The sequence below is a fragment of the Ctenocephalides felis genome, unplaced genomic scaffold (assembly GCF_003426905.1).
Source record: "Ctenocephalides felis isolate EL2017-DRISC unplaced genomic scaffold, ASM342690v1 CF-g0.4_SCAFFOLD_01170, whole genome shotgun sequence".
Classification (NCBI taxonomy): Eukaryota; Metazoa; Arthropoda; class Insecta; order Siphonaptera; family Pulicidae; genus Ctenocephalides; species Ctenocephalides felis.
In genome coordinates, this window is record NW_020537324.1 from 28,798,460 (window position 1) to 28,822,771 (window position 24,312).

Here is a 24,312-nt window from a genome sequence, read left to right on the forward strand (position 1 = left end):
TGATTAAAATATGCATTTTATAATTCAATTCTCTAAATAAATTTAAAATATTTATTGTTTAGTACAATATCTTCATATTCCAAATTTTATTTATTTTTTCATTTTATACTGCGAGCTATGTGAACGAAGTTCAACCCTGTTTTCAGTGAGTGTCGGTATATGTCAAAAAAATTTATATTTCACTCGAGTAACTTATATTACAATTTTAAAATGTTATCTTATTAGTTTATTGTTTTATAATTTGTGTTAGACGTATGTTATGTGATTATGTGTCTTCATGGAAGATATAAATTAAACAAAAATGAAAGAAAACGATGGTATATTTTTGTTTTGTTAAATTCCTTTCATCTGTCATAACATAACCTGCCAATCATATCAAAAATTGTATTATTACCTTATAATTCAAATTTGTTTAACAATCGAATTTTTTATAAGTAAATTAAAAATTTATGATTTATATTTGCAATATTTTTATACAATACATTTTTTTCCGAAATAATATCAATTGAAAGCATTAATTTATAACTTTTAAATTTATATTATACTTCTAATATAATATTCATGCTTCATTATAAATAATACTCTGAGGAATAATTATTAGATTTCAGTGTTATTAAAATTATAAAATCGATAATGTAATGTAATTAGTATTTATTTGGGAAAAAAAAATAAATTTGGAATCTATAAATGTTTTCATATTTGCGCAACATTTATTTTGTTCACATATTTATTGCTTGAATTTAATCAATGGATGATTTATTCATAAAGAATTCATAATTAAAGAATTAACGAACTAAGCTTCTGTTTAAAACTAGTATTTAATAAAATTTTAATTACTATACTGTTTTTATTAGCACATTTATCCAAGTACTTGACGTTTGTAAATAATAAAATGTTCATGCAAGAATTATAAAACATAAATTACAAAGTTATCAACATTTTAAAAATTCAATTGTTACTATTATTTGCCTATGAACATTATTAACTACAATTAGACGTATCACGTATTTAATATTAATCTAATGCAATATCTATATAATAATTATGATTATATATATATTAATTATTATTGTAATCATGACTTACAATTAGCGTTGCAAAAACTATAACTATATACTTAATTGCTTCATTTTCAAGTTTTCATGGAATTTTTAAATTTATATTATTATTACGGTTCAAATATTATGTAGAAACTTTTTGCATTCATAATATGGATCTGCTGCAAATATTCAATTTCGCAATACAACAATTTCTTAATGGAGAATGCCTGCAATAAATAGTTTAAATTAACAAAACTGATATGAGTCAAAAATGACTATATTTTTATTTTGTAATTACAAAGTATTTTTCTGATACATCGTTTTTATGGAATAACTTTAATTAATGTTTGTCTTCTGAGACAAATAAATAAATATATAGAGTAGGATGGGGTACAAAGGTCCAATTTGACTTTCAGTAATTATACTGTCTACATGACAACACAAAACAACTATCAAACTATGATCAGTAAAATTTTCAGTTAACTCCGAATTATAGAAATATGTTTTTTCACTATTTTTCTAAAATTTGTCAACAGCCCCTTTTTGTCCCATGGGCGGGGTAAAAAGGTAAAGCCATCAAGGGGCAAACAGATTCAACGTCTTTTCTTTAATTTTAAGGGGATTGAACAAAATAATAGCTACATTATTTAAACAATATTAAATACAATATTTTATAGGAACCTTTTTTTATAAAAATTTCATTGTATATAACCTTAAACTAGCATTTCAAAAGAAATATTCATCAGCAGATGTTGCTAAATTTAAATTAATTTGATTTATCTCTTGTAGAATTGCTTTTTTAACTTAATTAACTTTTCGTAGGGTAAGGTATAGTAATCGCAAAAAATCGAAAATATTTTTATATAACTTTACGTTTCAGAAGTTTCTGAACATTTTGAGCATACCTCAAGAGAAAAAATGCATGTATATGTGTGTGTGTGTGTGTGCGGATACAAATTTTCGTCGACAATTTCGGGAACACAGTTCAACCGATTTCGATTATTCAAAAAACATTCGATTGCTGTTGATAAAGTTTGGCATAAGCAGGTCTAGCCGTTTCGAAGATACGGGGCAAAAAGTGCCAAAAACGGTAACTCAGTTTTTAAGAGAACGGAGCGTCCGATTTTAATAATTCAAAGATCATTTTACTTATATTGACAAGATGAAGAACTGATTAAATTTTTGGGAAGGCAGGTCCAGTGGTTATGGACTCTCAATAAAAATAAGTTAAAAAAATGTCATTTGGCGGTCAAAAATCAAATTATCAGATATTTTATAGAGATTTTAATAATGTATACACATTAAGTGTAATTTTTTTTGGGTTTCGTGCCAATATTTTTAATTACAGCAATTTGCCTTAAGGCTCGATGCCATGCACCCCACTAGTTTACATTTTTATTAACTATTTCTTATTGTTTATACTTTTGCCCATGTAAAGGTTTAGTTGGTCCTCTTTACTCCACCCAGATGAAGGCTTTTATAGAGGTTATATGAAAAAAAAAACAGTTGAATTTCACTTGAATAACATAAAATAAACTAAATACAAGAGTTCAAAACTAAAAAAACTACTGAGGAAAAAAATACTTTTGGTATGAATTAGATAAATTTCCGTTGATTTCCGTTCCATTACACATCTTTTACCTTGTACTTTAAAATAGCATTAATAAATTATTTTTGAGATAATGATGGCGGACCTTTAAGCCCCGCTCTACCCAATGTCTAATATTCAGAAAATTATTTTTAAAAATGGTCACAATTAGTGTAAGGAAAAAAATACTTTTTGGGTATGAATATTGATATTTTTCCGTTAATCTCCAGATAGCGATATCGTAGGAATTGAGATTACATATCTTTTGCCTTCTACTTTAAAATAGTATTATTAAATTTGTTTTTGAGATAATGATGGTGGACCGTTTTACCCGCGGACCTTTAAGCCCCGCTCTGCCCAATGTCTAATATTTAGAAAATTATTTTAAAAAATGGTCACAATTAGTGTAAGGAAAAAAATACTTTTTGGGTATGAATATTGATAGCTATCTCCAGATAGCGATATCGTAGGAATTGAGATTACACATCTTTTGCTTTCTACTTTAAAATAGTATTTTTAAATTTGTTTTTGAGATAATGATGGTGGACCTTTAAGCCCCGCTCTGCCCAGTGTCTAATAATTAGGAAATTATTTAAAAAAAATATTACAATTAGTGTTGCCGAGGATAAACTTGCCCTATTTCAAAATAGGACTACTAAGGAAAAAATACTTTTGGTATGAATTAGATAAATTTTTGTTTATCTCCAGTTAGCGATGCCTTAGGAATTAAGTTTACACATCTTTTGCCTTCTACTTTAAAATAGTATTATTAAATTTTTATCAGTGGACTTTTAAACCCCGCTCTTCCCAATGTCTATTTAGGAAATTATTTAATATACTATTAGTGTTGCCAGCACAAGGGTAGACTTGCCCTATTTCAAAATAGGATGTTTTGAGTTGAACTCCTTTCAAAAGGCGCGCGTCTAAATAATCAATAATATTCTCACCCCGTGTTGCTATTTTAATACTGCCCTCATAAGTTAGTGGTATCAAAAATCTATTCGTGTATTGTCAAGAAAATAATAAAAAAATAATTAAAAACTATATATAAATAATGTAGGTTTAAAATATTAAAATTCGTGTTAAATACCAAGTTTAAAATATTCGTCGGAAAATAAGTGTAAGTTTGACACCTAGCAATGTTTTTTGGTTCCTTTCCGACTGTTATTATTTTTACAATGTTTTATTTAAATATTTAATACGTCGCGATAATGTGAATAATTTATAATGTTGTCTCAAAAATGTGTTTTCTTTTCAAACAACGGCTAAGTTGTTTAATAATTAGTTTTTGCATCACGTTATAGTTTGCCAAATTACATTGTGATAGTTCCGTTGTTATTAAGTTTATATCGAAAGTGTATATTATAATAAATTAAAATTTATGTTTTAAATAAATTAGGAAAATTTAAATTTAAAATGCAAACATTAAGAAAAAAGACCAGTCCTTGTAAATGTAAGTACTAGTTGAACAATTTGTTTAGACATGTGCAATTTGTTGCTTGTACTTATGCACCTATTAATTGAATATTTTTTTGAACTTGATTTTATTTTGATTTATTACGCTTGAAAATCCTTAAATCCTAATTTAAGTTTGATGTTGACTGATTGTCTTGCATGAATTAATTTAAATAATATTCTATATTTCTAGTTTCATTAATTTATATTTAAAATATTGAAACATTCCATTGATCGCCGAACACCATTTTTGGTCATGCGGTGATGAAATAATAACGAATATTATTTCTGTCTTCACCTTGTTATTAAAATAGCAATAGCAAAAGAACAAAAATCAATATAAAATGTAGAAACGTTGAATGCCAATCAATAAATCTATAATTACATACTACATAGATAGTAAAATATTTTTTTTAAATAAAGGTGCATATACCAATAATATGATCATATGAAAATTCTTAAATGATGACGCTAATTGTCAAAGAATTTACTACTATCAAACTTATCATATCCGACTTCATTTGGTATGTAGAAACTATTCTATTTATGTTCAATTTTATCTTTCAATAATTTATTTTAATAACACGGTTATCAATCAAATTGTTGCACGGGCCTTAAACTTACAAATTTTTCAATTGACTTTATTCATTATTAAATGTTTTTCCTCTATCTTGCCAAATATTTTGTATTCGCATCTTAAAGTAGAAAAAATAATCGAAAATTATACATTAGTTTCATATGCAGTGGTACCTCGACTTACGAGTGACACGATATACGAGTGTTTTGAGATAAGAGTCGCCAAAAAACGTTTTGTTGTCTCGACATACGAGCAGAATTTGAGATACGAGCTTTGAGCGAGTAAGAGTTTTTTATAAAAATGTTAATGGCATAATGAAAATATGAATAATTTCGTCAGTTGTGACAGTGATTTTCATACTATATAAATAGTTTGACCGTTTTATGATAGTATATTATTTTAATTTTAAAATTAAAATTTGAAACTATTCTATTTATGTTCAATTTTATCTAAACTTTCAATAATTTATTATAATAACACTGTTATCAATCAAATTGTTTAACGTGTCTCAAACTTACAAACTTTTCAAATGACTTTATTCATTATTAATAAATGTTTTTCCTCTATCTTTTGTATTCTCATCTTAAAGTAGAAAAATAAAAATAATCGAAAATTATACATTAGTTTCAATATTCTTTGGATGAATAAAAAAAAACATATACAGTGGTATCTCGACTTACGAGTGACTCGATATACGAGTATTTTAAGATATGAGCCGCCAAAAAACGTTTCGTTGCCTCGACATACGAGCAGAATTTGAGATACGAGCTTTGAGCGAGTATAATTTTTTTTATAAAAATGTTAATGGCATAATGAAAATATGAATAATTTCGTCGGATGTGACAATGATTTTCATAGTGTACATAAATAGTTTGGCTGGTTTATGATAGTAAATTATTCTATATTTAAAATTTTTAATTATATATTAATAGTGATTGTGTAGAAAAGATTTACCTATGCGAGTATATCAAAGAATATTTTAACGTTTGAAATTTAATAGATATTGTATAGTTGAGTTGGCGTTTTTGGTTTTTGTACATTTACAAAAAATTATGTAGTTTTATAACCACCGATCTAAAGAAAAGGGCCATGTTTTTTGAATTCAAGGGTGAAATTATTGAAAAATATGAGAATGACAGGGATGTATCATCATAGATATTATGTACTGTGTTTAAATAAAATGATTTTATAAATACTATATCTCCAGCAAAGGGCCTTACAATAATTTATAAACAGCTTTCTGGACTCTTGTGGATAAAAATCATTCTAAAAAATTTCTAACATTTTGAGTATGGGAGTTGTTCAAAAAAACATGTCTAACTCATTTTCACAATATCATAAATGGGCAGAAAAAAGCAATAATTAAATTAATATATAGTAAATAAATTTATTATTCAAAAAATTTAGCAAAAACCACAGTGCTGGAACGAATTAACTGCATTTCAATGTATTTATATGCTTCGAGATATGAGTGATTCGACATACGCGCGTGGTTACGGAACGACTTAAACTCGTATGTCGAGGTACCACTGTATTATATAATTCTTAGAGTCATATTTGCTACTATCTTATTTACTAATAATTTATATTGTTATTATAATTGCTACAGTTAACGCAAATAGTGATATATTAAAGACATAATATGTTTTGTAAACCTTTATTTATTGCTCTTTAATTATTTTTGTATTCAAAGGCATGCTTTTTGATCATTGTTAATTGAATTTGATTGTTTGTTTAGTGCTTCAACTATTAATTAATGTAATTTTGTAATTATGTTATTGAAATCTGACAATTTGATAAGTTTAAGTAATGAAAGCTGTTACTTAAAATTTGAGCTTTTTATTCAAAAGCCTTTAATTTTATGTATTAAGAATAATAATAATAGGCCTAATCCAGCCATTTAAGCTTAAATTAGGTAAGAATCTCGGAATTCGAGATACTCAGCTGTAAGTCTGTAAATATTTGTATATTGACACCTAAAAGTTGTCTCAAAACCTGCATATGGTAGGGTGTACGCAACATATGTAAGTTTTGAGATAACTTTTAGGTGTCAATATACAAGAAGAAAGGTGTCAACATACCAGACTTACAGCTGAGTATCTCAAATTACGAGGTGAACTTACTGTAATGACTGGACTAATAAAGGTTGTTACCATTAGTCACTTACCAGGTACCATTTTGTTACCATTAATCACTTTTTATACACTTTTATTCATTTTCCTTTCCAAACTTCTGCATCCATACTTTCTGGTCCTGTGCTTCGACTTTCACTCTTCTTGCGTAAGTTACTAACCATCTGCATTTTTCTACTTTCCAGTCCTTTCAATCCTTCTATTTTACTTTGGACGACCTCATGTAGAAGTCATTTTTTGAAGAATGGGTTCGATCCAATTTCCTTTCCTTATGATGATCGTACTCAGTAGAGTTCTTTCTTTTTCCTTTCCTCTCAACACTTCATCATTTGTTACCATATCTGTCTACTTTTTCTAATTTTATATATTAATAATAATAATAATAAATAGTAGTCTGCCCGAAGACAGGACAATGATTTCCTTTCCATTACCATTCTGTTACCATTAATCACTTTTTATGCACTTTTATTCATTTTTCTTTCCAAACTTCTGCACCCATGCTTCCTGGTCTTGTGCTTCTACTTTCAGTTCCCTGCATTTTCTATTCTTGCATTAATCATCAACCATCTGCATTATTCTACTTCCTAATCCTTTCAGCCCTTCTATTTTACCTTCGACGATGGCATGAAGGCACCTTTTTGCAGAATGGGTCTGATCCAATTTCCTTTCCTTATAATGATCGTACTCAGTAGAGTTCTTTCTTTATCCTCTCCTCTCAGCACTTCTTCATTTGTTACCTTATCTGCCCACTTTTTCTTCTCCATTCGTCTCCAGAATAACATTTCAAAAATCTCCAGATTGGTATTATTGGCCTTTCTTAGAGTCCATGTCTCTAATCCGTATGCGTAAAGCTATGATATTAATAATATGCTTCAATAATGATATTGTAGTTTTGTGAATATTAAAAACTATCTCTTCATTGTGCTTGAAATACTATTAAGATCAATATTGAAATAAATTTATATATTTTTGAATTAATATTCTAAATGTGTGCAGACAAAAATGACCCGTCACGTTTCCTGAGCGATGGGGTCTCTTTTCGAGCAAAACTCATTGGAATTTTGGAGGTCGGAGAAGCCCGAGGGGATAGGATGTGCCAGGAAGCTTTGCAGGATCTCAAAGTGGCAATCAGAGCTGCAGGAGAGCATAAGCAAAGAATTACTGTTCATGTTGCAATCGACGGCCTCCGACTTAGGGATGAAAAAACTGGGGTAGGATATTTGAATAATTCAGTCATAACGAAAATTTTTATTTTGAAGAAGTTTAGAATTTATATAATATATCTATCATCCTAATGTATAAGTGGTTAATTTAATTTGTATTATTTTTGAAGACATTGAGCTTTAAGAGCAAGTAAAATCGAACAAGGTGTTTGACATTAATCGTTCAAATTTTGCCAAACTTAAATTTTGACAATTTTATCTTACTATTTGGCCCAGCTGTATTGATCAAATTTTATTAAAGAAAATTTAACTCCGCCACTAATTACTTCTTTCCATTTATTCATCTATTTAATCTGGTAGCAGGCGAGGTTTAAATTTAATGCTTATATATACAATATTAATATAATTTTATAGTTATAATAAATTTTTGACCCCAGGATTCTCTGTACCATCATCCGGTCCACAAAATCTCGTTCATCGCTCAGATATGACCGATTCCGAGCTTTTGGGTACATTTTTGGTTCTCCTGATAGTGGCCATAGATTCTTTGGGATCAAGACTGAAAAATCTGCTAGTCAAGTAAGTAATAGATCATTAAAATAACTACTTAATAATTTAAACACTAAGTTTTAATTGATGTTAATTAAAATATCAGGGTTGTTTTATGAGTAATATTTTTTCATCTAATATCGTTAATATTTATTTATCATGATAATTACATTTAAATTAAATATGAATATTTTTCTAGGTTGTTATTGCAATGAGAGATCTTTTTCAAGTTGTTTTTGAATTAAAGAAAAAAGAAATTGAGTTAGCACGTCTGCAGATCCAAGGAAAATCTAGATTGACCGAACTTAGTACGGTAAGTTGATCTATTAGTTATTTAGAAATTAATTTTTAGTTTTATGTTTCCAAAAGAAGACTTCAATGAATTAAAATATATTAAATTTTAATGTTCCACATAGAATTAAAATATTAAACCTTGATTGAACATATTCACTTTATACTAGTTCTAATGTTTTACAAATTCATTAAACTTTCTATAACTGTTTAAATACTTCAATTTTCTGTATCCAATACAGAATGGTGATACATTAGGCCCTGTATCTAAAATTTCTGCTATCGGGGAAGTAAAACCGTTAGTTATTGAACCTTCAACAAGTAAAGTACGTACCTTTGTTAAATTATGCACATAGTTTTGCTAATTTAAAAAGAAATCACACTGGGGATCTAAAACCAAAATAAATTTATGAAAATAAATTTGCTTAAAATTAGTCTTATTTATTGCATACATTAAATACAAAACAATAGCTTTATTATTAGTTCAAAGTGATCTTGATGCATGTGAATTTTTTGATAGGAATTTAATTGATAGAGCTGAAAACAATTTCCCTAAGTGTGGTTTTTCTGTTAGGTTTTTCGTATGAAATGCACTAAATCTTTTTCACAATAAATTAGTTTTATTCATATCACTGTGTTTTTTTACACGTAGTTAGCATTGAAATGATTATTTCGTGATGATAGTTATTAGATTATTGATCACTGCATGGTATTTTATCATATCATTATGTAGTCATTAAAACATGTTTTAACATTGCTGCAGCAATATATATATTTTAATCTGGGACAATTCAGTATTGTAACAGATTATGCACCGACCTTATTACTAATAATTTAGTATGGCTTATAACTTAATTCCGATTTTCACGATTTATTACTAATTTTGCTCTGGTTTTCAAGGTTTAAAATTTCACCATTATTTGCTAAATTGATAACTCAATACAATATTAATTAAATATTATTCTCTATTAAATTACACGTCGAATTTTGCCGTTAGGTATCGCCTGAATCCATAGCAGACTTAGTTGATTTGGAGCAGGAATTAAATTCTCTACAAAGAGGTCTGAATCAAATGGAAAGGCTGACACCATCCGATGGACCGCAAAGTATAGTACCAGGAAGTAACAATTCTGATCCTTTTGGCGATTCATTTGCTTCTTTTGCACCGGTAAATTAAAATTTATTTATTTTAATAATTTGATTAACCCTTACCATCAGTATAAAAATGAGTAGATGCACTATAGTGTACATAGCTCATAGGCTATAATTCGATATTTCTCAATGATTGAACATACATAAATATCAAACATTGTATATTAAGTCTCGTTTCCAGTGATTCTGTATCACTTGGCACCAAAATTGAATAAATTATAAGCAAACCCGAGTAGTTTCTTAATAATTAACAAACATCAACCTATTTGCCGTTTATTAATTGTTTAATTCAATTACAATTAACAAAAAATATTTATTATCAGCCGCCTTGCTTGCCTCCACCGCCTTCTTCTCGAGATCGTCCTACTCGTTGTGTGGAACCGCCTTTTAGTCCGCCATTCAGCCCACCATTCAGTCCGCCTCCAGTACTGAAGACACCGTTTAGCCCCACTCCATTGCACCAAAGTAAATCTCCAGCCATAAATTTAGCATCTAAGACTGCCAGCACTAGCTTGACTATGCAAGATACATCAATTCGAAAAAGTAAGCAAATAGAAATACATAGTATTCTTTTGTATTTGTATTAGTAGATCTGGAATCAGCATATTAATATATTTTTTTGTAATAATTAATTTATTATCAAAATTATAATGTAGGTTCAAGCCCAGATTGGCTACATGGCGAAGAAGATAGTTTTGATGAACCAAACCCTCTTGATAGTGTTAATTCATCTAAGGTACTTATATTTTTTATATATTTTGTTATTTATGTGATCACAATTTAATTTAAAAATAATTAATTTTTCTTAAATTTATGTACATTTTTAGGTTCTTCCATTCGATGACATTTTCACAGAATTGGATCCGCTTGGGACAGGTCGAAGCAAACCTTATGTTGATAAAAAACATTTCTTTCAAGAATTGAAAAATCCTCCTAAAAAAGTATTACGAGACTTAGTTGGCGATAATGTTGGATCGATTTTGCAACCGTTGGACAGTAAATCTGGAGTTGGTGATAAATTTTCTGATGAATCTAGTAAATTAGTTTCTATAAGTGATAATTCGCTACAAGATATAGACCCCTTTAATGACCCATTTGATCAAGCAGATCCATTCATTTATTCGTCGTTTAAACGCCAAATAGATCCGTTCGACACTGATTTTGTTCCATTTAAAATATTTAATAACCAGCAAATTAATCCAATTAAAGCAACAAGTGAACCACGGACGTCAACATTATTAACTGATACCAAAATTAGTATGTCTGAAGATTCTAATGATGGAGATAATTTCTTTAACGGTCCCTTGCAAGTATCGTTACCTCCGGAGCGCGGTTCTTCCTACATTTCATCTAAATCACCGAAGATGGAAAGACAGTCTTCAACGCCTAACACAGTGAGAAATCGGCCAACGGTCACGAAACAGAATACTCTGGATAATTCAAAAAGAAAAACTAAACAGCATATTATATTAACCAGAAATTCAGCAAAGAAGGTAGTTTTTCAGAAAGTTTAGAAAATCCTCCAGAACCTCCTCCGCGGCCAGAAATCAGTTCTTCGATGCCACCGCCGTTACCACCTAAAAAGCAAGTCAATGACATCATCATTAAACCTCCCCCAAGACCTCCTCATAATGATAATGATTCACATTATGATTATATTGATAATTATAACACAAAACCTATGGATTCTTATACTAAATTTGAGGATGACGATAAAAGTCCACCTCTTCCAGTACCTGCGCGAAAACCTAGATTTGAGGATAATTTCATACCTCAACGTCCAAAGAAAGATTTGATTGAGGATGATTATATGACACCGATATCTTTGATTAAAAAGGAATCACAGAGTTTGAGTACAAAGATTGATAAGCCATTATTATTGCCACCTCCACAGAGAAAAGATAATATTAAAAAAGATTCATCAGAAATGAAAATAGATACAAAAGCATTAGATATGAGTTTAAGTGATTTGTTATCTTGTGGTGTGGAAGAATTAGCTAAAAAATTAAATACGCCTGCTGTTAAAATAACAAATATGACAATAATTCAATTAACCAATTATTTAAAGCAGTATCTGGAAGAAGCGAAAAAATTGCAAAATAAGGAGGTAGCAAATGAAGAAAATTTTGATAACCAAAACAATTTTGATGATTTTAATGTAAAACCTTTTGAAGCCAATTTTGACCAATTTGATGAAAAGTCTGGAGCATATGATCGATATGCAGTTTTTAGAGAAATACAAGAAGAAGAATATATGAACAAAACAATGGAAAGCTTCGACAATTCTCAAGTGTTTGATGAGGATATTGAATCGGCAATAGATTCAGAAGTCACAAATAAAGATGATGTTGTAGAACAATCTGTGAATAAAGTTAATACTGAAGATAATTCCGGAGACAGATATGCCGCACTGAGGTCAATATTTGTACCCGATGATGCTGTGGCTGAAGAAAATTCTTCTAATGAAAATAATATTTTTAACGACGATTTTAAAAACAACACCTCAGAAAATAAGAATGAAAATAATTTCGATACTGATTTAAAAAGTGTTCTAATGCAAATGGCAGATGATTATAAAACTAATGAATGTATAATATCGAACAAATTCAAGACTTCACTCTCAGTCACCAATGACAAACCGGAAACTGATTTTTATAAGTCAATCAGTCAACCAATAAGTCGCAACAAGTCGCCTATATTAGAAATCAGTAAATCACCTAATGAACAAAATAAATCGCCAGTTTTGAGCAAACCTCCTGTTAAAACACCAGTTTCTCATATAATACCTGATAATGTACCTAATCATGTACGCTTAACATCTGGATCTTTATCAGATGTTATAAGTGGATCATCACCTGAAATTGACAATTTGACAGGTAAGTTTTAGAAAAAACGTACAATCTGTAATATAAAACAATATACTTATCGATTCAATTTAATTTAGGTTCACCAGATTTAAAGAAACAAGAAATAACATCCACAAGTGAAAGTTGGGCGATATTTGACACACCTAATAATGCTGAAAATGCACCAGAACCGCCTAAAACAATAAATCAAAGTACCAGTCCTTTACCCATTTTTAACCAGACGAATATTGATGATCCAACGATAGAACTAAATAAGTCTACTGCTGCACAGCAAACGAAAATTATAGAAAGCATTAAAACTTTGCCTTTGTATGATAATAATGATAAATTAGTTGATAATTTATTAGATTCTGCTCCTAGTAAAAACATAGCCTCTAATAAAAAGTTAGACGAAGGCATGTCGCCGTGGTCTTCGGATGGCAAAGAGTTTTATGGTTCACCAACCGATTGGCATGATAGAGGTTCAACAAGGGATGAGAGAAAACGTAGACATCACAGGGAGAGTGGATGGAGCAAGCGTAAGTAAAAAATTTGATTACAACATTAATAATTGATATAGTTTATTACTGGCCTGAATATATTTTGGTGACTTTTGATTAAAAATGGTTTCACTTTTCTATATGTCTATAGTTTAAAATATATCAAACACAGACAAAGTTGCTCTAAAGCTCGTGAAAGATACAAATATTAAGTTGAGTTATTAAACCAAATATAATAGTGTTGTAATGTAGTGTATAAAATTTAGCCAGAATTAAAATCAAAATCTGAATTATTTTCGATATACTTCTTTTGGAAAAAAAGCAGAAAGTTTTTTGAATCATACAACTCGGATGCTTAGTTCTCTCAAAAACTGTCGTTTTTTGCACATTTATCTCCAAAACAGCTGGACCTGCCTTTGCCAAAAACTAAACACTACTTTTACCCGTCACGTGAAGATATGCAAAAATTTTCATTTTCGATTTTAGGACCATTACTATAACTTACCCTACGGAAAGTTAATAAAAGAATATAATTTAAAATCCAAAATTTTTATGTTAAAGCTCAAACATCTTCATCTTCCCGTGATGCATCACCTTGGGATGAAGAATGCCCTTCGGATCGTCGTGGTATGGGAGGTCCAATTCCCCACAATGAGATGCGATCAAGAAGAGCGCGTAATAGACGCAGAGATTCTTGGGACGAAGATGAATTTGAGTAAGTTTTCACAGTTTTCTGAATCATAAATGAAATTTTGAAGTCTTTTGCTTATTCGAAACTTGAAACACTATAAATGAATTATGAAGATATTAAACATTGAACATATAAAGAGTTGAATTTTTTAATTAAAGCAGTTTTATAACATTTTCATAAGAAATAGAAAAGTCTTATTTTGACAAATAATTTCATTATCGGTATTATGAGTTGTGACCATATGAATAAAAAATCTTTTTTGGATGTTTTCTCAAAACATGGCGCTTGAAAATTCTTTAAGAAAAGACTTGTTTTGTATCGTTGTTGGTTAAGCAGTTGTTTGCTAATTAAAAATTTAATAAAAAAAACATGGTTTTAGTAAACAACCCACACTGATGATCCTAAAAATTTAAATATTGTTCGAAAGATTAGCTCAGATTAGCTTAAGATAGCGCCAAGACGCTGCACTAGAATTTAGAAAATCTAAATTAAATTATTGTTATTATTAGATCAGTTTAAAACTTCAAGCGTTTCAAACGGCTGGATCAGGCAATTTAAAAAACCAATCAGCACATATCCCCGTCAATACAAATCGAATGTTTTTTAAATCATTCTTCTCGGTTGCTCCGTTCTCTCAAAAACTGCTAATTTTTGCAATATTTGCTCCATACCTGCCTTTGCAAAAAAAAAAAAAAAACTAATCAGCACCGCCAATACGAGTCGACTGTTTTTTTTAATAATCCTTATAGAATACTCTGTTCTCTTAGAAACTATCATTTTCAGCACTTTTTGCTTTGTTCCTCCCAAATGTATGGACCCGTCTTTACCAAAAACTAGTCAACTCTCCTCATCAGTAGGAATCGAATGTTTTTTTAATCAATCTAATTGGACGCTCGTTTTCGCAAAAACCGAATTTTCATTTTCTGCACTTTTGGCTCAGTATCTCCAAAACGGCTGGACCTGTCTTTGCCAAGAACCAGTAACGTCTCCCTATCTACAAATACTGTAATTATTAATGACGTGTAAAATACATAATATGAGAGCTGTTTCAATGGATCTTTATTAGTCTCTATCCTGTATTTATTTTATTGTGTTTTAAACCACTTTTACTTTAAATTTTAACCAAAAATTGAAATAAAAAAGTAAAATAATTACTGTTTATTTTGTTTTGCAAAATTTTACACCAATTTTTATTATCATATAGAATTTTATATAATAGATTTAAATCTATTAATAATTTGTTCAAAATCGTTGCATTACTAAATGTATACCTTCAACAGTTACGATGAAGAATGTGATCATCCTAATTGGTATCCACGAAGGCCGCCACATGGGCCTGAAGACATGATGCGCAGTCGAGAGTATTTAGACTCACGACCGGGGCCCGGCCGGTACTCCGATAGGCCTCCTAGACCTAGAGATGATTATTCTGATAGAAGTCTAGAAGATGTTCGATACGATAGAAAAAGTTTCGACGGACGTGATAGTTTTGAACGAAAAAGTTTTGATAGAAAAACTTCCGGTGGCATTGGTGGAGGCTTTAAGAACTTCGACAGATCTGATGAGAGGTAAACTATAGACATTCTCTATAAAAGTCAAATATTGCATTCTATAAAAATTAATATATATATATATATATATATATATATATACATATCTTTTATATAAAATTCTTCTGTAATGATTTATGAAAGGATACTCCTTCTAAAAGATTATTCGGACTTTGATAAATCTTTCTGAAGTTTGTTAAGGGAATTTTTGGAATTAAATGAAACAAATTACAAAAACCGCTCATCATTCTTTGACATTGAAAATATTTGAGGCATTGTTTGGCATTGAAAACAAATGAAGACTGTCATCTGCCAAACATTTCAATTCACTTATAGGTTTAGACAATATTAAAATATAATATATTCATGATTATGAATAAGAAAAATGTTTAGTCTTCATTATTATTGCCGAAAAGCAGCTAAGATGTGCCAAAAATTAAAATAATATAAAATACATTATATATTTGGCAGATGAACTGGTTGTGGAATATACCCTAATATATAATTCAATTTGATAGATTATTATTTTTGAACTAATGCAGTCGACTTTTGCCTTAGTTTACTAAATCACACTACAAAAAAAACTACGTATTAAAAAAATTATTTAGAAGTTTCATTGTGTCAAAAATTTATATATGTTTGGCATTGGATACGGAATATTTACTCAACACAATGGAGCGTTTTGGGCCTGAATTTTTTTAATGTGCTCCAATTAGTATGAAATTTTGAAATTAGGTTCATCTTACTCTCAAGTTCAGAAGAGAAAATAATTCAGCCTCCACGAGTGGACACCCGTTCTCGGTGGTGTAATTTTATTTGTTTTCAAAATAACGTCGGCGGATATCGATAGAAGGACTAATTATAAGAACAAAATGTTTCATAATGTTTTTCAAAAAAGCAAATACTTTTCAAGTTAGTGGCTACTAAAAATGCTTTCATATAAATAATAACTAGTGGGGTGTATGGCATCGTGCCCTAAGGCAAATTGCTGGAACTTCCCGTACCGTAACAAAATATTCGAGGAATACTGAATGTTTTCAAATAGATTATTATAAATATTGTAACATTGTCTAATATTTATAAGAATTATATAAACTGGATTTGCAAAGTTGAAATTATTTGTTTAAAGTATATCAGAACTTTAGTCAGAATTAAAAATAAAATCTGATTTATTTTCGATATACAAAAAAAAATTTTGAAAAAAAAAATTGAAAAAAAAATCATTTTGAAACAATTTTTTTTTCCAAAATCAATTATTTTCTTAAAACAAGCAGAAAGTTTTTTGAATCATCTAAATCGGACGCTTAGTTCTCTCAAAAACTGCCATTTTTTAACATTTAGCTCTGTATCTTCGAAATGGCTGGGACTACCTTTGCCAAAAACTAATAACCACTTCTCCCGATCATTACTAATTGAATGTTTTTTAGATCATTCAAATCGGATGTTCCGTTCTCTCAAAAACTCGATTTCTATTTTCTGCACTCTTTGCTCTTTATCTCCGAAACTGCTGGACCTGCCTTTGCCAAAAACTAATCAGCTCATCTACCTATCAATAGGAATCGAATGTTTTTTGAACCATTCAAATCGGTTGATCCGTGCGCCCGAAAACATGACTGGAAAATTGTATTCATACATACACACACACACACTCATCCATTTTTTCTGGAGTATGCCAACATGTTCAGAAACCTTCAAAACGTCGAGAATTGCAAAAATTTTCAATTTCGATTTTTGGACGATTACAATAACTTACTCTACGGGAAGTTAATATATAGTTGGTGAGATATACATTTCCAATATATAGAGACATAATTTTTTCAATTATATTTTTCTTAATTTATGAAATCTGATTAAAATTTGGAAACTTTTATTAAAATATACCCTCTAACATTCAAACTGTATATGTGTGTTAATTTAATACATATGGCTGCATTGCCTTAGTATTACCACCGCATTGAATTTTTACACCAATCTTTACTTGATAATTCGTAACAAAATTTCCTTAGACTATGAAAAAAAACTGTAGGTGCGAATATTCAATAAAAAATTTATTATGGATTTGGCATAACTCAAACTGAAAATTTATATCACAATATTAATTATTGATATTTATTATTAAATTTCCTGTCATAGAATGTACCATGAGAGAAGTCGTCGTTACGGGTATAGTAGAGAAGGCTGTGATAGTTATGATGATAGAGGAGATTATGAAAATTGGGATAGACAAGATATGTATGATCGTGAAGATTTCAAATACGGTAGTCAGAAGGCTCCTGATCATTGGGTTCCTACAGACAGAAAATATGGAGGGTAATTATGATAGCATAAATGATGTAATCTTTAAGTTTGTCAAACTGTAATAATAGCAAAATGTATAATGAGAATATTACAATTTGCTAAGTATAAAAAATTATTTACAGTCGATATGCAACTGTCGGTGGTCGGGGTGTGGAGCATAGAAGACGCGGTAGACCTAGCAGAGAATGGGGAAGCGATTGGGGAGCTGGTGGACCGAGTGACGAATGGGAACAAGATTCTGATCCTGGTACTACTTTTATTTAATTTAAATATTTCTACAATGATTATCTGTACCCACAGAAGTGATTTTGGTATAAATATATGAAAATTGACAAACATTTTATTATCTAGATGATCGTGGTGGCAGGTACGCAAGGACCGTGCAGCCGCGTACCTGGTCCAGTGATGCTGTGGCTGGTGGAGGCATGGATCGAACATCAGGTGCAACATCACCTGTCGAAGGCAGCCGTGATCCTTCATTTACAGAAATGAGACCACCAAGAGGTGATGTGAGTGCTCAAGGTACACGGTCATGGAAAAGACCTGCAAGTGCCAATGAAAGTGAAAGGAGGCCCGATAGGAAACATATGGGACATCAACAGCTTGGAGGAAGTGACAACGAGCGTGATAGAAGGTATCATAATATGCAACAAATTTTCTATTCGATTTTTTTGTTATTTTCAAAGTAGGCACCTGTTTATATGAAAGACTGTTATTAGTTTATTCTATTTGTTGTATTGAATTAATTGGTCAATTATTTTAATAGTAATAAAAACATTTAACTTTCAATTTAACTAGAAACTCGTGTTTATTCTAGGTACCGCACAAAATCTCGATCGCGCAGTAGAGAATCTAATTTCAGCGATATGCGCCCTCCTAAGTCTGAGAAAGCAGTAAATAGATTTCAGCCACCTTTCCATCCAAATAGCAAACATTATGTTGATTATAAATCCATTGAAGACAGTAGTGTTAGACCAAAACATAAATTTCCGCAATCTAATTTCGAAGAAAATCGAGAATTCGATATGGCGGCCGCAGACGAAAAATTCGATGCAGATTTCAGTCAATTTTATAATTTACCGCAAAATTCTAGATTTAGAGATAGTGATCACTCAGACAAAGATTCGCCCAGATCTCTGAATTCTGATAACAAAAAAAATGAATCATCTACCTTTGCAAAGGGTGGTCTCACTTTCAAATTCGAAAATCACTTTGAGGACGATAATGATTTTGATAACGATAACGGATTGAAAATGAAAGTTGATAGCAAGCAATCATTTGAAGATGATTTTATACCGCCCACAATGACAAAAACCTCCAATAGATTATCTGAAAACGCCAATTTCGAAAGCATTTCTGAAGAAATTGACGAAAAACTGGATTCTGTAGGAAATATGGAGCCGATTCAAAATGATTTTAATCACAGAAATCAAAATAAGGCATTTGGCCAACGCAGTAGGACTCAAACTAAAGAGAATCTCAAAAAGTCTGAATCTGTTAATATTTTTGCCAGAGATGTGGATCCTTTTGATGACGATGATTTTTTCAAAAATGGTTCTCAGAAAACGCAAAATGAACGTAACATTGAAAACAGTAGAAATAAGAAAGAATTATTCCAAGACAGATTGAAATGGCCTTCTGATAGTAAGTTTGAGGTTTTTGACGATTAATTAATTTGATTCGTTATTACTTCTAATTCATATTGGCAAATTATTTTAATAATAAATATATGACTAAAATAATATTATTAATAATAAATACATTCAAAATTAATTTTACATTCAGCATTGTTATATTTATTCTTTATTTACACTAAGATTAACTCCAGCTAATTAAATATCCAGTATTGTAGGGAAATTTTTATAAAGTGTGATGCATAATACTCTTAATATGTACCATATAGGAAATATGTTGTAATTTTTTAAATATTTAATATATAATTAGATTAATTGATATTATGTAAATTTAAAAAGCTGATATTACTAAAGCTGTTACTAGATTTTTCATGTAAATATTGCTAGTGAATGATAGTTTTATAAATTACCGTTGATTATGTTGAAACACATCAAATTAATTTTAGATCTTGCTTAAAAAATTATTTATGGGTTAAAACTCATATTACACATTATTTTTTATAAAATTTGGTTGTTATTTTGGTTGTTATGCATATTTAGTGCAAAAATTTTGAAAATTAATTTTATAAATAATTGTTCTTATTATATATTATATAATTGTGCAAGTGCAATGCAGAATTAGTGTTTTCACTTTTTTTCTTTTGAAAAAATACATATTATTTGATGAATTGGGATGCTATAATTTCTATAAACATACTCGATTTATGATACTAAACATAATCTTGCAATGATGTATTCAAATTAATACTAGATTTTGTTATTTATTACAAAATAAATTATGTTAGATGTTTTTAGTTTACGTTTGATAAGAAATGTTTTTATGTGTTTATGTGTCACTATTTTAAAAAAAAATATATAAATTATATATCAACAACTTTTCGTTTATTCATTCAATTCCAAAAAAACGAAATTGAAAATTTTTACATTTCTTCACGTTTTGAAGGTTTCTGAACATTTTAGCATACCCCAGAAAAAATAGAGGTGTGTGTGTATGTATGCATGGATACAATTTTTCTTCCACGTTTTCGGGCGCACGGATCAACCGATTTGAATGGTTCAAAAAACATTCCATCCCTATTGATAGGGAGATGCGCTGATTAGTTTTGGGCAAAGGCAGGTCCAGCCGTTTCGGAGATAAGGAGCAAAGAGTTATCCGATTTGAATGATCCAAAAAACATTCAATTTGTATAATAATTGGGAGAAGTGGTGATTAGTTTTTGGCAAAGGCAGGTCCAGTCATTTCGAAGATACAGAGCTAAATGTACAAAAAATGGCAGTTTTTGAGAGAACTAGGTGTTCGATTTGGATGATTTAAAAAGCTTTCTGCTTGTGTTGATAAAACAATTGCTTTTAAAAAAAAAATTGTATATCGAAAATAGTTTAGACTTTAATTTTAATTCTGGCTAAAGTAATCATAGTTTTGAAGCTCATTTGTATTCTTTAAATAATTTTTACTTTGTGATTCAGTCTATAAATATTAGAAATGCTCTTCTTTTTAAAAGCATTTAAATTCCTCGAACATTTCATTATGGTACGGGAAGTTCCAGCAATTTGCCTTAATGTGCGATGCCATAAACCACTATAGTTACCGTTTAATAAAGGCACATGGGCACACGCCCTACACACCCCATAGCAATCTTTAAATTTTGATTTTTACTGTTGGTACTTCTATATTTTCTACACATCCGCAGACAAACGTCAAACTCAACTTTGTGTTTTGTGCACGAAACACGAATTATTAACCTTAGTAGTAGTTTTTTGTACCTAATTAAATGAATAAGATAATTAATGCACAATTGTAGTTCAAAATAAAATATTAATAAACAATATTCAAAGATGGCAAAAGAAGTTTAAGCATCCGTAAGTCTCGATCATTTTTTAAAAATGGATCAACCCGATTCTGAAACTACAAATTCATCCATAGATGAAAACACGGAGAATTTTTGTGATTATCCAACTCGAGATACACTTTCTGAAGGTTTGATGGGAATTTTTAAACCAGCTATAGATCAGTTAGAAGAACGAGTTCAAGCAACAAAGTTAGTTTATTTTACTTTTAGTAATTGTTTATCAGTATCAATTTTGGGTTTTATAATTCTTTATTGTACATACAGTAGAACCTCGATTATACTGATTCGCGACTATCCTAGTATACCTACAATTCGAGTTTTTACATGTTTAATGCTGCAGTTTAGTATATGTTTGTAATGTAATAAAAAAAAATATACATGTACATACAAAAGAAAGTAGCAATTTTGAACTAAACATTATTTTCCTTGACATCTATGTATGTATTTTTAACTTTATTCTTCATGCATTCAATTATCTGGACTTTCGATTATCCGAATGTCTATTAACAATTAGTTCGGTTAATCGAGGCTCTACTGTATATATTTTTAATTTTTTTATTTATGACCTTACTTTATTTATCCAGAGCATCACAAGTAGCATTGAAAACCCAGATTGAAGAAGTATCTAATGAAGTAACTAAAATACTAGCCAATAGAAAACCACCCTTAGAATTGGATGATTATTTAAAAAAACTTATGAATACAAAGAATAAAATTACAGTTGTAACCAATGTTTTACAAGCTACCCAGGTATGATATTTTATTAATGATATTAAACTATATCATTTTGCTGCACATTCCCAAGATATTAATGCTATAAATATATACAGGAGCGCTTAAACAAAATTCATGCATCTATAGAAAAGGAAACTGTAAGAAGAGAAAGTCTTTTGAATACAAGCATAAATACACCTTCGACAAGTGGGACTCAAGCCAATTTAATTTAGCATAACAAAACAATTGTTACTAATTATTTTTTTAAATATGGAAACACCAATAATCTCACATATATCTTCAGAAGATTTTCTAGACATTTATGAACCCGCTGAAGACAGTTTTATATTATTAGATGCTCTTGAAAAGGATTTAGAATTTTTACATTTGTTAAATCCTTCATTATGTTGTGAGATTGGAAGTGGTAGTGGAATAAACATAACTAGTCTTGCTAACACTATAAAAGCATCTTCATTTTTCTGCACTGACATCAACCCTAAGGCCTGCAATATTTCAAAGAAAACTGCAGAGATCAATGGAACAAATATTGAATGTTTTAATATGGATTTATTGAGCAGTTTTAGAAAAAATATCTTCGATGTTATTATATTTAATCCACCATATGTTGTCACAGAAGATGATGAGATCTCAGAAAGCAATATCTCTAGATCATGGGCAGGTGGCGAAAAAGGCAGGATTATAATTGATAAAATGCTACACGACTTACCTTCTATGTTAACCAGCAAAGGAGTTTGCTATTTGGTTGTCATAGCTGAAAATAAACCTTCAGAAATTATTAAAAATATGTCACTTGTGGGTTATGATACTCAAATTGTTCTCGAGAGACGTATAAGAGGAGAATTTTTATCAGTTTTAAAGTTCTATAAAGTTATTTGATATGGTGCACTATTAATTTTACAATTAATTTAGTATTGTTATAATTATTGTATGTAATATATATTGAAAATTTGTTATTAATACATTTGTATGTAAATGTTCCATTATAATATAATTATTAATAATTGATTTTGTTATTGAAACAACTTATTATTATGACATCATTATTAATAATTTAAATTTATATGTTTTAGGTATTACTTTAACCACTAAAGGTTTTGAATGAGAATCTTACTAATATGATAAAAATATTATTAAAATTGACTAAAATATTATAAGTCGAAAGAGTGTCAGAATCATAGAACAATTATATCCTCAGAAAATTGTAGAACAGTTGGTTTTGGCATTAAATATTATTTGTAAAGTATAACAATAGTCAAAGAAAGATCAAAATATTTTTACTTACTTACGAATAATTTAATATTTAAATAAATTTGACTTCAACTCAAAACAAAAGAATTACATTGCCATTATTTGATCATCAAAATTAATAAGTAATATTTTGCTATTCAAAATTTTAGTTTCACTATGGACACCACACAGGTATTGTTCTATAAAAAAGTAAGAGAAAAAGAAGATTATGCAAGATTACAATTTTTCCTAAATAACCAACAACTTATTGAATCACATGCTGTTTCCAAAATTGGAAAATCATCAGAAAAGAAGAAGGAATTAGATGAAGTAGGAAATGAATAATTATCTAATATAATTTGAAGTGATAATAATAGAATAATATTTAATCAACATTTCCATATTTACTTTATCAAAAAACAATCATGTTAGGCTAGAGCTACTGCTAAAGAAGAAGCAAAAACTCTAAAAGAATTAGATCTTGCTCAGAAAAAACGAAAAACAGAATCCAAGACGCACGAAGTATCAGCCGATACATCTTTTTATCCTGATGAATTATTAAAAGATCCCAAATGTTTTGATCAAACCATGAGGGATATTTCACCGGACACTTTAGCACTTTTATATGGTAAATTTACAATGAATATATTAAATCAATTTGCTATTGCTCTTTTCAGCTGAATTTTTTCAATTTTTAATTAAAATTCAGAGGAAGGTGGACGGAAAAAGTATATTCGCGAACGATTGAAGCTGTCGCCAAATCAGAAATTTTACTTTCCCATTGTGACTAGTTACACATACGGATGGTATAAGCCGCATCCAAGTAAAGACAAGAAATACAATAAGTAAGTACACTAAATATATTTATAATGTATTAATATTATAACTAATATATATATTACTAATATATGGCGTAAAATCGCGTGCCCATTTTTTATCACTATTTAGATAATTATATTTTTTTGTCTATTCTAACTTTTTTCTTTTCCACTCGTTCGTGTAATGAGAGCTTATAAGACTTATTTATTGAATCT

General features: G+C 29.5%; 3 protein-coding genes across 3 annotated transcripts; all 3 read left to right on the plus strand.

Annotated features, from left to right (window-relative positions):
• Window positions 1–244: 244 nt before the first annotated feature.
• Window positions 245–19,533, plus strand: LOC113366467 (protein disabled). The gene is given in 18 exon segments (XM_026608070.1): window positions 245–317; window positions 4,028–4,081; window positions 7,789–8,003; window positions 8,393–8,439; window positions 8,441–8,534; window positions 8,704–8,817; window positions 9,793–9,963; window positions 10,271–10,490; window positions 10,604–10,683; window positions 10,775–11,359; window positions 11,425–12,823; window positions 12,892–13,332; window positions 13,855–14,008; window positions 15,265–15,552; window positions 17,668–17,844; window positions 17,955–18,079; window positions 18,184–18,466; window positions 18,650–19,533. Coding segments are annotated over 18 exon segments (5,316 nt in total). The 5' UTR covers window positions 245–301; the 3' UTR covers window positions 19,503–19,533.
• Window positions 19,534–21,154: 1,621 nt separating this feature from the next.
• On the plus strand, window positions 21,155–22,289 carry LOC113366445 (SNAPIN protein homolog). The gene is made up of 3 exons (XM_026608045.1): window positions 21,155–21,505; window positions 21,901–22,066; window positions 22,147–22,289. Exons 1-3 carry the CDS (start codon window positions 21,351–21,353, stop codon window positions 22,261–22,263), a joined length of 438 nt encoding a protein of 145 aa, XP_026463830.1. The 5' UTR covers window positions 21,155–21,350; the 3' UTR covers window positions 22,264–22,289.
• On the plus strand, window positions 22,267–22,931 carry LOC113366444 (hemK methyltransferase family member 2). Its single transcript, XM_026608044.1, has one exon. It carries the CDS (start codon window positions 22,301–22,303, stop codon window positions 22,925–22,927), a length of 627 nt encoding a protein of 208 aa, XP_026463829.1. The 5' UTR covers window positions 22,267–22,300; the 3' UTR covers window positions 22,928–22,931.
• Window positions 22,932–24,312: the final 1,381 nt, after the last annotated feature.